Genomic DNA, 12625 nt, shown 5'->3' on the forward strand with positions numbered 1-12625 from the left:
ACTGTTTAAAGTCACAAACACAACGAACTAAGGTAACTTTTATGCTTGCGCGAACCTATACATACCGGTAGATATGGCTGTGTAGTCTGTGCCATAACATTTATTCCTGCAGGCTGCCTGTTTTGGCTGTCATAGCCTACTTTAAAATGGAAATCGCAAGAAGTAGGCCTACATAGACCATAACTTGTACGGTCTACTGTCATCTTCTTTAAGAACTTTTCCCAATATTTCCCATAGCCTATATCGCTTTTCCTGAAGGGGTGTCTTTATTATTTTAACTCGTCTTCAGCTTCTTTACTGTTGACTTTACTGTATTGATACTAGCCTTCTCGTGATATTTTAAGTAGGCCTATTTGTAGAAAATATATATTTAATTAATGTTAACTGACCCGCCCGCAAATGACCCGAATATCATTAAAATATTTTGTTTATGACTCATAACCGCGGGTGACCGCGGTCATCCGCGGGCGACCGCTTAATTTCGGGCAGACCGCGCAACACTGGTAGGTACTATACACTACAGAGGGTTAAGGTGGAATAATAAAGGATATTTAGTATAAGTCCTCATACAGATTTGGTTGTGACAGATTTATAAGATGAGACAACTTATATAATGGAAAATGTTTAAATTGAAAAAATAACAAATCAGACAATGATAGGCTAATGGATGATGGAAATATTATTTATTTTAAATAAGATTAAATAAACCCATCAACAACGTACAAGAGTCATAAAACATAAAAGTGTCATAGGAAGTCTGGCAGCAGGGGGGAAAAGTGATATCTTGATCAAAATGTTAGAAATAGCAATTATTATTGTGTTAACAGCACACATAATCGGCTACTGTAGGCCTACACTGCTGGTGTTTATATAAAAAAAACAGAATCTATAGGCCTACAGGATGCAGGATGAACCACAATATAGGAGAACATTATTTAAGGCAACTTGTGAATCACATTGTTATTAAAGCATACTTTAAGCCACAGTCTAGTCATCCATCCCTTAGAGTCTAGACAATGGCCATTGGGTATTATAACAGCCACTAGAAAGCACTGCAATATGAAACTTAAACCGTTCAAAAAGGAATGTTTGAAGAACACTAGCATACACCATCAATCAAATTTAACTGCATGTCACATCAGAGCTACAACCCCCTCCTGGCAAAAGCATGTCATGCCTTCGGGAGTAATCTGAATGTTTGCCAATCTGTCATTTGTAAAACCTGAGCAAACCCCCTCCTTTATTCCAATGTTCTTTCCTGAGATGATTTCAAGTTTGTCTAGATACATGTTCTTAAACCAAAGCATGTAATTTAGAGAACTCCATATAGTGACTTGTATATAAAGACACAAAAAGGCATCAATACAATACAAGGCACAATTACTGACTTTAGCCAGAGATGAGGCTAAATGTGTATTTAGGGGATTTCTATCTCCCATAGAAATGTATGGGGTTAGTTTGTAAGGCAAACGAGGCAGTCGTCTATACATATTCCGCCCTTTCCGCCGCCAACAGTTGACATGTGAATACATTGTGCCAATCGTGTGTTGTGATCTCGCAGCTGGAGCGAGGTTGGTGTGTCGTGATTCGTGAAGCCTTACACACGCACAGTTTTGCCCGAAATAGATGCCGATAAGTGCCCAAAATGAGTTACAATATGGCCGCCGAGTGTAGAGACTTGCCTAAAAGGATTTTGCTTTAGCCACCTGTTGCATTGATGAAATTAAATTACTTAATTTCTTTCTGCTACAGTAAACCATAGTAAGTAAATGCAATGGTAATTCATTTAAACAGGCTTTGTGTGTTTCATATCCCATTCAAAGACATTAAATACACACTATAAAACACGGAACATTACCTGAGAATGTCAAGCCCATTAACCAAGTTTGTTACACTTGCAATAGCCTGAAGAAGGAAATACAAACTTTGGCCAAAAGTATGAAATACAGAAGTTACAGTATTTATTGTATGTGACACTTGAGTAAAAAGAAGAGAGATGATGTCCACACTGAGACGACTTCCATTCCAGCAGAGGAGTGGGCACAGAAGAGGCTATGGCAGCTGCAACCAACTCAGGTCATCAGATCTACGGCAAAAGAAAACATTGTTTAAGATCCATACAATATTTCACAAGGCGAAGTTGAATATTGTGTATTATTCCACTGCTTGGTTGAATTTCCCATTGTCCTACGTAATTTAGAACAACCATTAACCGTATGTTATTTGCACACCTATGAAGTAGATCCTTTTTTTTGGCTGTATCACACTTGTATATTAATTCGCCGAAGTTTAAATGAACCGTCACGTTGCATCCGAGCTTGCAGACGTTCAGAACATATAGTAACATTGTAGCATATGACGGAGGTGGCTTTTAGCTAGATGGATGACAGCAGGCTAGGTAAAATAGCGATGTTTCAAAGCTAAAGTTAATAAGAATAAGAAGCGGGATAATTGACGACATGGTGGTCTGTTCACAGAAGTTAATGCACTCCGCTTCGCGTCGGGGCCGTTTTACAACCTCGACCGTGCATTAACTTCTGTGAACAGACCACCGTGTCGTCCATTATCCCTTACATATTTACTTTGGAGTTTTATGATTTGTCAGTAGTGGATTTTTGTGTTCTGCCTCCAGGCTCAACTGTTGTTTACTATGGTCTTCTCTCTGGGTGATAATATAACTTAACCATATAGAAAGTTCTAGGCCTACCTCTAACTACATTGTGAAATGTATAAACTTTACAAACAAGGGCTAAATTGCAATGTAAATGTAGCAGCAACCTGCCAATGGCAAGTGACCTCATTCATTTTATTAATTTAATGTAGATTTTTAATCCCAATTGATGAATGGCAGAGCTATTTTTAGCCTTGCACATCTCCAAAAACATCGATATAGTTGAAATTCATATAATTGGGAAGAGTTATCACTATGTAATAGGATATGGCAGAGCCCTACAGTATGGATGTGGGCACTCACACACTCAATTCATTCAAAACTTACTCAATCTGAGCTCTGGTTATGACTTTGCCAGTTGCCATCATTTCGGACAAGAGACCGACTGCGGGGTCAAAGTTCAGACTGGCTGCTGCCACCATGATATTGTCCCTGTAGATTCGAAAACAATTGAGGCTCAGAGAGATACCTGCAGCAGTGAAATGTTAAGCCTTGATGGTTACCTTACTCATGATAGTGCACGTGTTGTGAAGTCTTACTTCATGTAGAAGGCTAGAAATTTCCTTTCCTCCACTTTGCCTTTGAACACAATGTCAGTATACCCATGTCCATAGCCTATAGAAATATAAACATACAGAAGGAATTGGTCTAACAATTATATAGTGATATTGTACTCTGCAGGGCTACTAGCTACTTTGAAGATCACCTGTGCATCGAATGCTCTTTCCCAAGAGCGCAGTCCAGAAAAAAGGGACTGAGTTGATTTCAGTTGGTTTGTTGACCATGGCTAGTGCTGCTATCCTGCCTGTCATTAATGCGTAATAAAAACACAGATCATCACCACCAAGCCCATTAGCTGACTATAAATCAACGCTGGCTGAGGTCGGTGGTTGTTCGTTACCATGAGCATGTGCCAGCTGCCAGTGTCCAATGTTGACCAACTCATCTCCACGAACACCTAGAGGGAACGACACCACATCTCCGGCAGAGAACACATCTGGGACATTGGTCCTCATGCACTGGGAGAGGATAATAATGTTCAAAACTCAAATCCACTTACACACAGGCAACACTTTAGACACTTCTCCGAATTAAATCAAGGCTCACCTTATCAACAATGATGTTATTTCTTTGGTCCGTTTTGATCTTGCTTCCTTTTAGAAAATCTGAATTGGGCAAGACACCTAAGAAAAATGCACAACAGCTTACAATGCATTACTACATTATTACAGACAGGTAAAAATAACAACCATATGATACACCATGCCAGTAAGGTGATGCTGAAGACCATTAAGACCATAGCCTATTTTTATGGCACTATACTCCAAATAGACACATACTCTAAATAATCAGGGACTGTACTATACCTATTCCAAAGACCACAGCATCTGCCTCTAGACGTCCTCCATTTTGCAACAGAACTTCTTTGACCTGTTAATATATTTCACAATATATTATTACTGCCTGACTGTCTGCCTAAAAATGTATGATGTTTGATTGTATTATGGCAAGCAATGTTTGCAACAACGTTCTGTTACCTTTCCATTCTCTCCCAATATCTCAGCAACATTGTCATTCATGTAGAACTTCACATTTTTCTCCTCCAACATCTTTCATGGGAAAAAAAAGGTAATTCATTGAACTGATAGTAACCATTATGCCAATTTTCAGTCAAATCTATTCTAAAAGCCAACACTACAAGAATACAACAGAATTTCTTACCTGCATGGTCATTTTGCCAATCTCTGGTCCCAGCGACAACTGGTACGGATATTCAGACCTTCCAATAACAGACACGCTGGCAGCTTTATCCGACAAATAGGCTGCCACCTCCATGCCTACACAACAAGCAAACACGTAAGCATGGCTACAAGTAGTACAATTAAATAAAATGCATTACAAAAAACTAATAAAAATGCACAAAACCCAATACAGAGTAATTGTCTAGACAAATAACATAGATAGATAGATAGATAGATGGATAGATAGATAGATAGTTATTGATCCCCAATGGGAAATGCAAGGTCTCAGTGGCATATAGACATCACACACAACATGCACTTACAGCAGAAAAAGTAATATAAGTACCGGTATATAAATATAAAAAAACTCCACTGCACAATAGAGACAGTAGAAGATTAAAAAAAATACTAAAATACTAAATACTACCAAATTTTCCGGACTATAAGTCGCACCAGTCAAAAAATGTTTCATGAAGAGGAAAAAAAACATATATATAAATATATATATGTTGCACCTGAGTCGCAGGACCGGCCAAACTATGAAAAAAAGTGCGACTTATAGTCCGGAAAATACGGTATACTAAATAAATTAAATCAAATATCCACATAGTGTGCTTAAGGATGATCAAGCATGAGGCGCTTGCAGTGACAGGGCAGGGACTGAGCCTGTAATTCTGTATGCATGGTAAGGTGCTCTATGAGAGTGAGTGTGATGGTGCAAATAAGTAAGTGCAACAGTACAAGAATAACGTCTAGACACCAGCATAAAATAAATATGGACATATAAGAGAATTATGTAGACAAAGTAATATAAAAAACAATATCAGTGCAAGAATAGGTTGAAGTAACAGGGTTACAGCCATTGGTCAAGTATTAAGTATAAAGTATTAAGTATTAAGTAACATCTGCTTTTACCTATGAATGAGGTCCCCACTACGACAGTCTTCTTGCCAGCACACAAGTTATGTATGTCTTGAGCATCATTAAAGCTCTCCAGTAGTCTCACATTCTCCAGGTCTGCCCCAGGACATGCCATTCGCCTTGCTCTGAGGAGCACACACAGGGGTAAGCTATCTTCGTAATGAATCTCCTTAATACAGTGCATATTGTCGAGTGAGATCCTGTTTAAACACTGACCTGCAGCCAGTGGCTATCAGCAGCTGGTTGTATTGCTGCACTGTGTTGTCATCCATAGTCACTGTCTTTGCCTCAGTGTTCACAGAAAGCACCTGTTACAAAAAAAAACAGGAAAAAAAACCTGATATGCACTCCACCTGATGCACTCCACATGTCCTACAGTGGTTTATTGACCAAGAACTTGAAGATCTAAGCCTAAATACTTGAATATAAGAGCTTTGGTGGCTTACCGCTTTTTCCATCCACATCTCGATGTCATGCTGCTGGAAGAACTCTTTTGGTCGCAGGAGGATTTTTTCTCTTTCGATATTCATAGCCTGAGAACAAATATACAGACATTGATACCTTCCAGGCAAACCAACCAGTTTCTTTCTCATTTACTCTTGGAAACGATATGTGGAAATCCATGTTTCATGTGGCCACAGGTCTTACCTTACTCAGCTTGGGCCTGTCAAAGGGCGGCAGGTTGTCTTTGGTGACAATGATGATTCTCCCACTGTAGTTATTCTGTCTGAGGGTCTCAGCACAAACCAGAGAGGCAGGACCTATGATGGAGACCAGTCTGTTATTGGCATAATATCACAATTTAAGATGCTTCTAAATATTTGTATGTAACTGTCCTGCAGTGCAAACAACCCTACACCCTCGTACTGACTCGTTCCCTGTTCTAATCCAACGAATAGGTGTCTCAGTGACCCCCCCCCCCCCACAGACACACACATACATACAGGATATCACCCACTCACCTCCTCCAATCAACATCACTGTGTGACAGACCTCAGGTGCTCTGTGGGACATCTCTTTCACGCGCTTGGTTGCCTAAGAACATGGAGTGGGGACACACACACAAACACATTAAGTTATACAGCAATGACTCCATGAAGTTCCATTTTGCAAAGTTTTACCCTTTTGCTCTACACCAGTGGTTCTTAACCTTATAACTTCTGATAAGACTAATACGTTTTAGTCATGAACTTACCTTTGTGTTTAAAGTGACATATATTTTGCCATCCTCAATTTTTACCTATTTGAAAAAAAGAAGAATATATAAACATAAACAAATTGATATGAACATCATTTATTGATTCATCAAGTAATTATTTTTCTCACTTTTTGTCATTCATTCTATGAGCTATGTAATCCATGCTTGTGCGCTGGTGATTTCGGGTAGTATACCTTGTAAGTGGGTAGACAATCAAGGCCAGGATATTCTTCAATATCTCCAGTCTTCACATTGAAGCAAGCTGCATGAATAGGACATCTCACTCTGTCCCCCAACAGAGTCCCTGCAAAGATTTTACAAATGAACACTGTAGCAACTGTGATTGCTCACTTACTCATATGATTGCTCCTTGGTATAGAAAAAGGCTTAAATAAGTAAATAATATCTGCAAACGTCAAAAAGAGTGTGCAATTATATCCTCCAATGGGTCCCTTACAGAGCCTGCCTCTCAATATAGACCTTCATAGACCTTCTTTTTTTCTCTTGAACCCACAGTGTGCAAAGTATTGCATTGTTATTGAACAAAAAGAGCATTCCTTTTAGGCTATACAATATTAATGTCCAAAAGCATTGATATCTTAAAGAGCATTATGTAAGGGATAATATATTGTCCGCCGGTAATTATCAGAAAATAAGTCCCGACAGAGAGAACACACCCCGACACGCAGTGGACATGGTTAACACATGTTTTCATTAATGTTAACTAATGTGCAGATAAATCAGAGGAGATGCACAAAATTATTTCTGTCAAGATTTACAACTGAGTGATGACATCATAAAAGGGAAGAATGTAATATAAAGAATGATTGTCAGGTCAAATTTGTTTACTATTACAAAATATTTTTTTGACCTTGTCTGCCTCAAAACCCTCCATATTTGCATATAATTATATATATTTACATTTAATATTTAAGTACTTTCTTGGCATGACTCCCACTTATGACATCATCCCTCATTTGTGTTTTGAACTGTTGGCTGTAAATGTTGTCGTAGTGCATTTAGAGTAGGTCTAATACTTTTGAAAATATGTATATCTTCATTTATTTCTGCACACATTAATTAATATTAATGATTTTTTTTAACCTGACATTTGCCCTGTAATTGTTTATCCAGACATAAGGTGAGATGAACAATAGTATAAACTAGTCTAAACTATATGGTTAGACTGCGAGATGAGCTTTATCAAATCATAAGCCTCCTATGTGGTCACACTGTTAGAGCAAACACTATAAAGCCCAATCTTTTGGTGCTGACCTGTAACCCATTCACCATAATTAATCACTGCCAAGCCCTGAGCATACTCCAAATATTTGTATTAGCCTATACAGTATGGTCAAAAACAAACACTGCAGGATTTGAATTATGGCTACCCATGATAAGTGGAGCTCCATAGTGAGAGCAACGGCTGCCAACTGCACTGAACTGGCCCTTGCTCTTGACCAACAGAATTTTATGCTTGTCCACTTCGACTTCTTTCATCCTGTGAGGAGAGAAAAGAGGAACAAATGTGTATTCTTCACTTTTCTTTCACTTTCACATGCATACCGGTACACTACACACAGACAACCATGAGGGATCATGACATACTGTCCATCCTGCAGGTCTGACTCCAGACACACCACTTCCGTGATCTCCGTCGAGTCATTTGAGTTGGCCATTTTTCCTTTATCTGCAAACCATCACAAGATACATTTAAGGAATGCAGAACAGCACACGGCATAAAAAAACATGTCTATCTACAAACCTGCATACCTGGCTGAAGAGTACTATAGGATCCCAATGTCCGGGTGAACCAGAGTTTACTTAACCGATATAAAGTAGGTCTACCAGCTGCAACGTTATAGCTTCGAAATGATGTAACGTAACTATTACACCTGGACGCTCGAACAGCCGCGAAGGCTTTGATGTTCGCAACTTGAAAGGCGCTCTTACAAATCAATCGGACAACTATTGCTCGAGGGTCCATCGTTTGGCAACGACTTAAGCACGAAGCATCCACTACTACCAACAGGATAAAGCTACGCAAGATTATTTGGGTTGCGTTCAAGCATCTAGTAGCCTAAGTAGCTGAAGTCAGAGGCACCATCATTTTAGTTAGACGTTATCAAGTAGCAATGCATCAGTGAACAATCATAGCCTATCATAAATGGTGGAAAAATAGCCTACAGATTCGGTAAAATCATTCGTAATAACAACGGCGGCATGGCGGGTCGACCAGAACATTTAGGCTACTGCACGGTGTTCTGATGAAGGCACATCTGCCTGCACACAAAGGCTATGCAATTGTATGACCTAGGTTAGCCCCCAACTCATTTTTAAACACAACAAAATAATAGTAATAGGCTACGGCTACCTTTCTTCTGGCTGACAGAAGCCGGTCCGATAGCAGACCAGCTATTCTCCGGTCCTTATAGGCTAGGCTACTTACTTAACTCGCTGGACTTGCTTGTGTCTTACGCTGATACAACATGATTCAGCATTCTGTTGGCCTATTGGGATAATGAATTAATAATGAATGGGAGAGTTTGCATAAACCGTGACAGGCCTACCCGCTGCAGGGTGGGGTTCCTGGTTACAAACAATGTTCAATGTCTCTAACTTAACCCTATTGCATGACTTTTTATTTTATTTTATTTTATTTTATTTTATTTTTATGACCCAAAAAATTGACGCCACAAGGGTAAAAACGTCACGGTTTTCTCTATGTAGTTGTGTAGTGAAATTGGGAAATTGGGACAAAGCAAGTTATGCAAAAAGTTAATTTCTATTTTTTTTATTTAGGCTACTGATAGTTTATAGAAAAAACATAGTTCATTTTCACACTCAACATTTAATCCGACAATCAACTGACTGTGTTTGTGTGTGAATGTGCATGCATGTTTTAATGTGTGTGTTTGACTTATATTGTAGGCTATGTCTGAATTTTGTTTTAGTCTTTGTAAGGTGTTCTCCAACTCACAGACTACTTGGGGTTATGTTGTAACCTGAATTGACTCTGAGATGTCTGGAATCTTGCCGGTGTGTTTCTGGAGTAGGGCTTGCATTGGGTATGTTGATGATCGGATCATAAATGTAGGACCCCCTCGAAAATGAGATGGTACATCTCAAGGGGCTATCCTTGAAAGAATAAAGAATAAATGGCCACAGCAACGAAGAGGAATTACTGAAGAATTTGTAGCAGAGAGGGTTAAAGCAGGGTAAGTATGGAACATCCTCCTCATATATGTCATCAGCCTCTTCACCTTCAACCACAGCAGGCTCAGTGTCAGGGCCATCTCCTTTAAACAACAATAGAAAGTATTCAATTACAATGTGCCAAATAGCTTACTATAACCACCACACACACACACACACACACACAAATGGCCACACATTTTGTGCAAGTTCATGTTAGTGCATTGTATTTCTCAACTATAGCCATCATCACTCAATGCCCTCAAAACTGGTTATCAAATGCTGCAGTTGTATGATAATAAGCTGATTATTTGTATCAGGTGTGTTGGAGCAGGGGGCATCTGAAACATGCAGGATAGGGGGTCCATGAGACCAGAATTGAGAACCACTGCTTCTGAATAATGGCTTTAAACAAAAGTGGTCTAACTGCATACTGTTGCCCTGAGGCAACAGACAAAAAAAACCTGTTTTTGTAAATAAATGAAAACTTCTTTACATATTTATGCGCATATATATATTTTGTTTATACATTTATTTCAGTTTAAACATGTTAAAACTTGATATTGTTCTTACCTATTGTTGGCGCTCTGATCCATGCAGTGTTGCTTCCTGAAAGGGTTGCTCCAGCCTTTGGTCAAAGGCCACACCCACTTCTACCAATCATTTTATTGGTCAGAGACATGTCTTTTATCATTGTATATAAAATTGAAATGCAATTTGAAAGGCCAGTGTAACCAAAAATGTGGTTTGTTACCTGAGGGTAAGAGGGTTAATTGTTTTGTTTGTTTGTTTTTTTCACCACGATAAACAGCCTGTAGGCTACTTTTAGCTATAGGCCTGGCATGTAGGCTAACAAGTAAAATATTCCAATTGTACTGTTTTAAATATAGGCCCTATAGGTCAGATTTGCCGTTATGGGCTATTACAGTTTTTTCTGAATGCTTAAACACAACTGTGATTCTTAGCACAATTTCTAAAACTATCAATACTTACTTATTAATATATAATACTTGCTTGAATTTCCCCTAGGGATCAATAAAGTATCTATGTATCTTAATACTTGCTTGAATTTCCCCTAGGGATCAATAAAGTATCTATCTATCTATCTATCTATCTTATAGCAAAACCACTCACTGAGTTCGCAAAACTAAAAGCACAAACACTGCTTTGCACTCAGTTTGCAATTTTGTAACACACACTTTGCACAACTATGGGCACAATTCCCTGCACAGCACTCACTGTTTTACACTCAATTTCCAAATGATCAACACACTCCTGGCAAATCATACACATGTATGGCTATTATTTACACTATTTTGCCAACTCTCTGGCACACTTTCTCATGTGAAAACTGTTTTAGATAATTAGTTCACTTTGCAATCAGCCTAAGCACTATAAATAAGCCACAGGTAATGTACAATGGGTACAATGGAGGGAACAGGAAGAGTGAGAAGAGAAAGAAATAGCCCTTTTACAGACAAAAAAAACAGTCTACATGTGGGGATAATTGTCACGTCAGGCCTGGATACGTCATTCCAGAATATATTTTTCCCGGTGCCTTGGACTAGGACATTGCATGTGATATAGACGGAATTTTGAGAGACGACCTGACCCGTAGACTGATTTGTTTTGTCTCAGTGAAATTTCTATTTTGTGTTTTGACTTGGAAAAACACACTTGTGTTTGTTTTGATGTGTGTAAATAAACACCAATACTTGAAGTTTGGATCCCTGTATGTTTACAGAACTATGACAAAAGTATGACCTCAAACTGACATAGTCTACCTTGTGCACAGAGAAAGCAAAAGCTAGATGTGTTTTTTTATTCAGACCATCAGTGTGTAGTTGGCACATTGTGTGCTTATTATTGTGATGGCTTGTGTTTACTGTTTGATACGAAAACATCATTTTTACGAAGGTGTGAAGAGGGTGAAAGGTTTTCCTATTTGTGTGTAGAGTTTTGCAAAAAAAGCCATAGTTACAAAAAATGTGTTTAAGCTATCAGAGAAAACTGTAAAGCTACATGGATTTTAATTAAATAAGAACTGGACTTTAAGACATAAAATAGAAATTATGTTATTCACCTGACAATAAATGTAGGCCTATGACCTATCAGACCTGTCTAGGCATAAATAAATGAGCCACTTTTTCTTTCCTCTCTTAAAATGTCATTTACAGTGGGTCTTGTTGTAATCTGGCCTCTATACAGGCGGACTTCAAATGGCACTGTAAGCTCTTGACGGAATCCTGCTCTCACACTCACCGGTCAAGTTCATGACTCTTATTAACCTTCTTTTTTTCTCATCTTTTCTCCTTCTTTCTTACTGTCTACTAACTTGGTTAATTTATGAGATGTCATTTATGTCTGACAAATGAAACAAATTGTATTCAGTGGTCTCAAAACTAGATGTACCGTGGCACATAGCACATGATATGACCTCTGCATGGTAACTCCTTGAAAACTGAAGTCACGCTTCCCATGGTCATCCTACTCTTGCAACTCTTTATAAACCTCAAACCCTACTTACTTATTCATAATATTCATAAGTTTTAAAACTTCAGAATTTCAGAGTTACATAGGCCAGTGTATATATGTTGAACATAGGAGTTAGAAATAGCACTAGTAAATTTGTGGCGAAAACCTGTCATGGATCATCTCCCCACTATGTTACTAGGTTAAACCCAAAGCCTGATTGGAATCTAGTGGAACGGTTTCAGGTCACAGTGAACAGATTGTGGATTTGGCGGGAGCCATGCAAGGCATGATGTCGTCTTCAAAGCCATGGCTTTAGACTATCTGTAGACTGGCCTACATTATGACTTAATTTAGCCAAAGACCACGTATGACTACTCTGAATGTTGTGGTCAGCTAACCAGAATACAAAACCATCAACCACCA

The 12625-nt window shown here is 38.7% G+C and overlaps 1 protein-coding gene across 4 annotated transcripts; it reads right to left on the reverse strand.

Moving 5' to 3' along the window:
- Positions 1-661: 661 nt before the first annotated feature.
- aifm4 (apoptosis inducing factor mitochondria associated 4) lies at positions 662-10340 on the reverse strand. Of its 4 annotated transcripts, XM_076282169.1 has the most exons (20): positions 10301-10340; positions 9513-9831; positions 8141-8222; positions 7924-8033; positions 6727-6836; positions 6530-6574; positions 6297-6369; positions 5983-6095; positions 5781-5867; positions 5551-5642; positions 5329-5459; positions 4394-4509; positions 4210-4281; positions 4039-4102; positions 3779-3855; positions 3573-3690; positions 3378-3476; positions 3211-3286; positions 2999-3103; positions 662-2086 (listed from the first exon to the last, which is right to left on the reverse strand). In XM_076282169.1, the coding sequence occupies exons 3-20, from the start codon at positions 8209-8211 to the stop codon at positions 2053-2055; spliced, it is 1593 nt and encodes a 530-aa protein (XP_076138284.1). In that variant the 5' UTR covers positions 8212-8222; positions 9513-9831; positions 10301-10340; the 3' UTR covers positions 662-2052. The 4 variants fall into 4 exon arrangements, with proteins under 4 accessions (XP_076138284.1, XP_076138283.1, XP_076138282.1 ...); XM_076282168.1 differs by lacking the exons at positions 9513-9831; positions 10301-10340 and adding an exon at positions 8982-9082; XM_076282167.1 differs by lacking the exons at positions 9513-9831; positions 10301-10340 and adding an exon at positions 8907-8994.
- Between the last annotated feature and the right edge of the window lie 2285 nt (positions 10341-12625).

The sequence above is a fragment of the Alosa pseudoharengus genome, unplaced genomic scaffold, assembly GCF_046254945.1.
Source record: "Alosa pseudoharengus isolate Yale_2024_CS ecotype anadromous, Long Island Sound unplaced genomic scaffold, YU_APseudo_1.1 YU_APseudo_1.1_scf_13, whole genome shotgun sequence".
Taxonomy (NCBI): Eukaryota; Metazoa; Chordata; class Actinopteri; order Clupeiformes; family Clupeidae; genus Alosa; species Alosa pseudoharengus.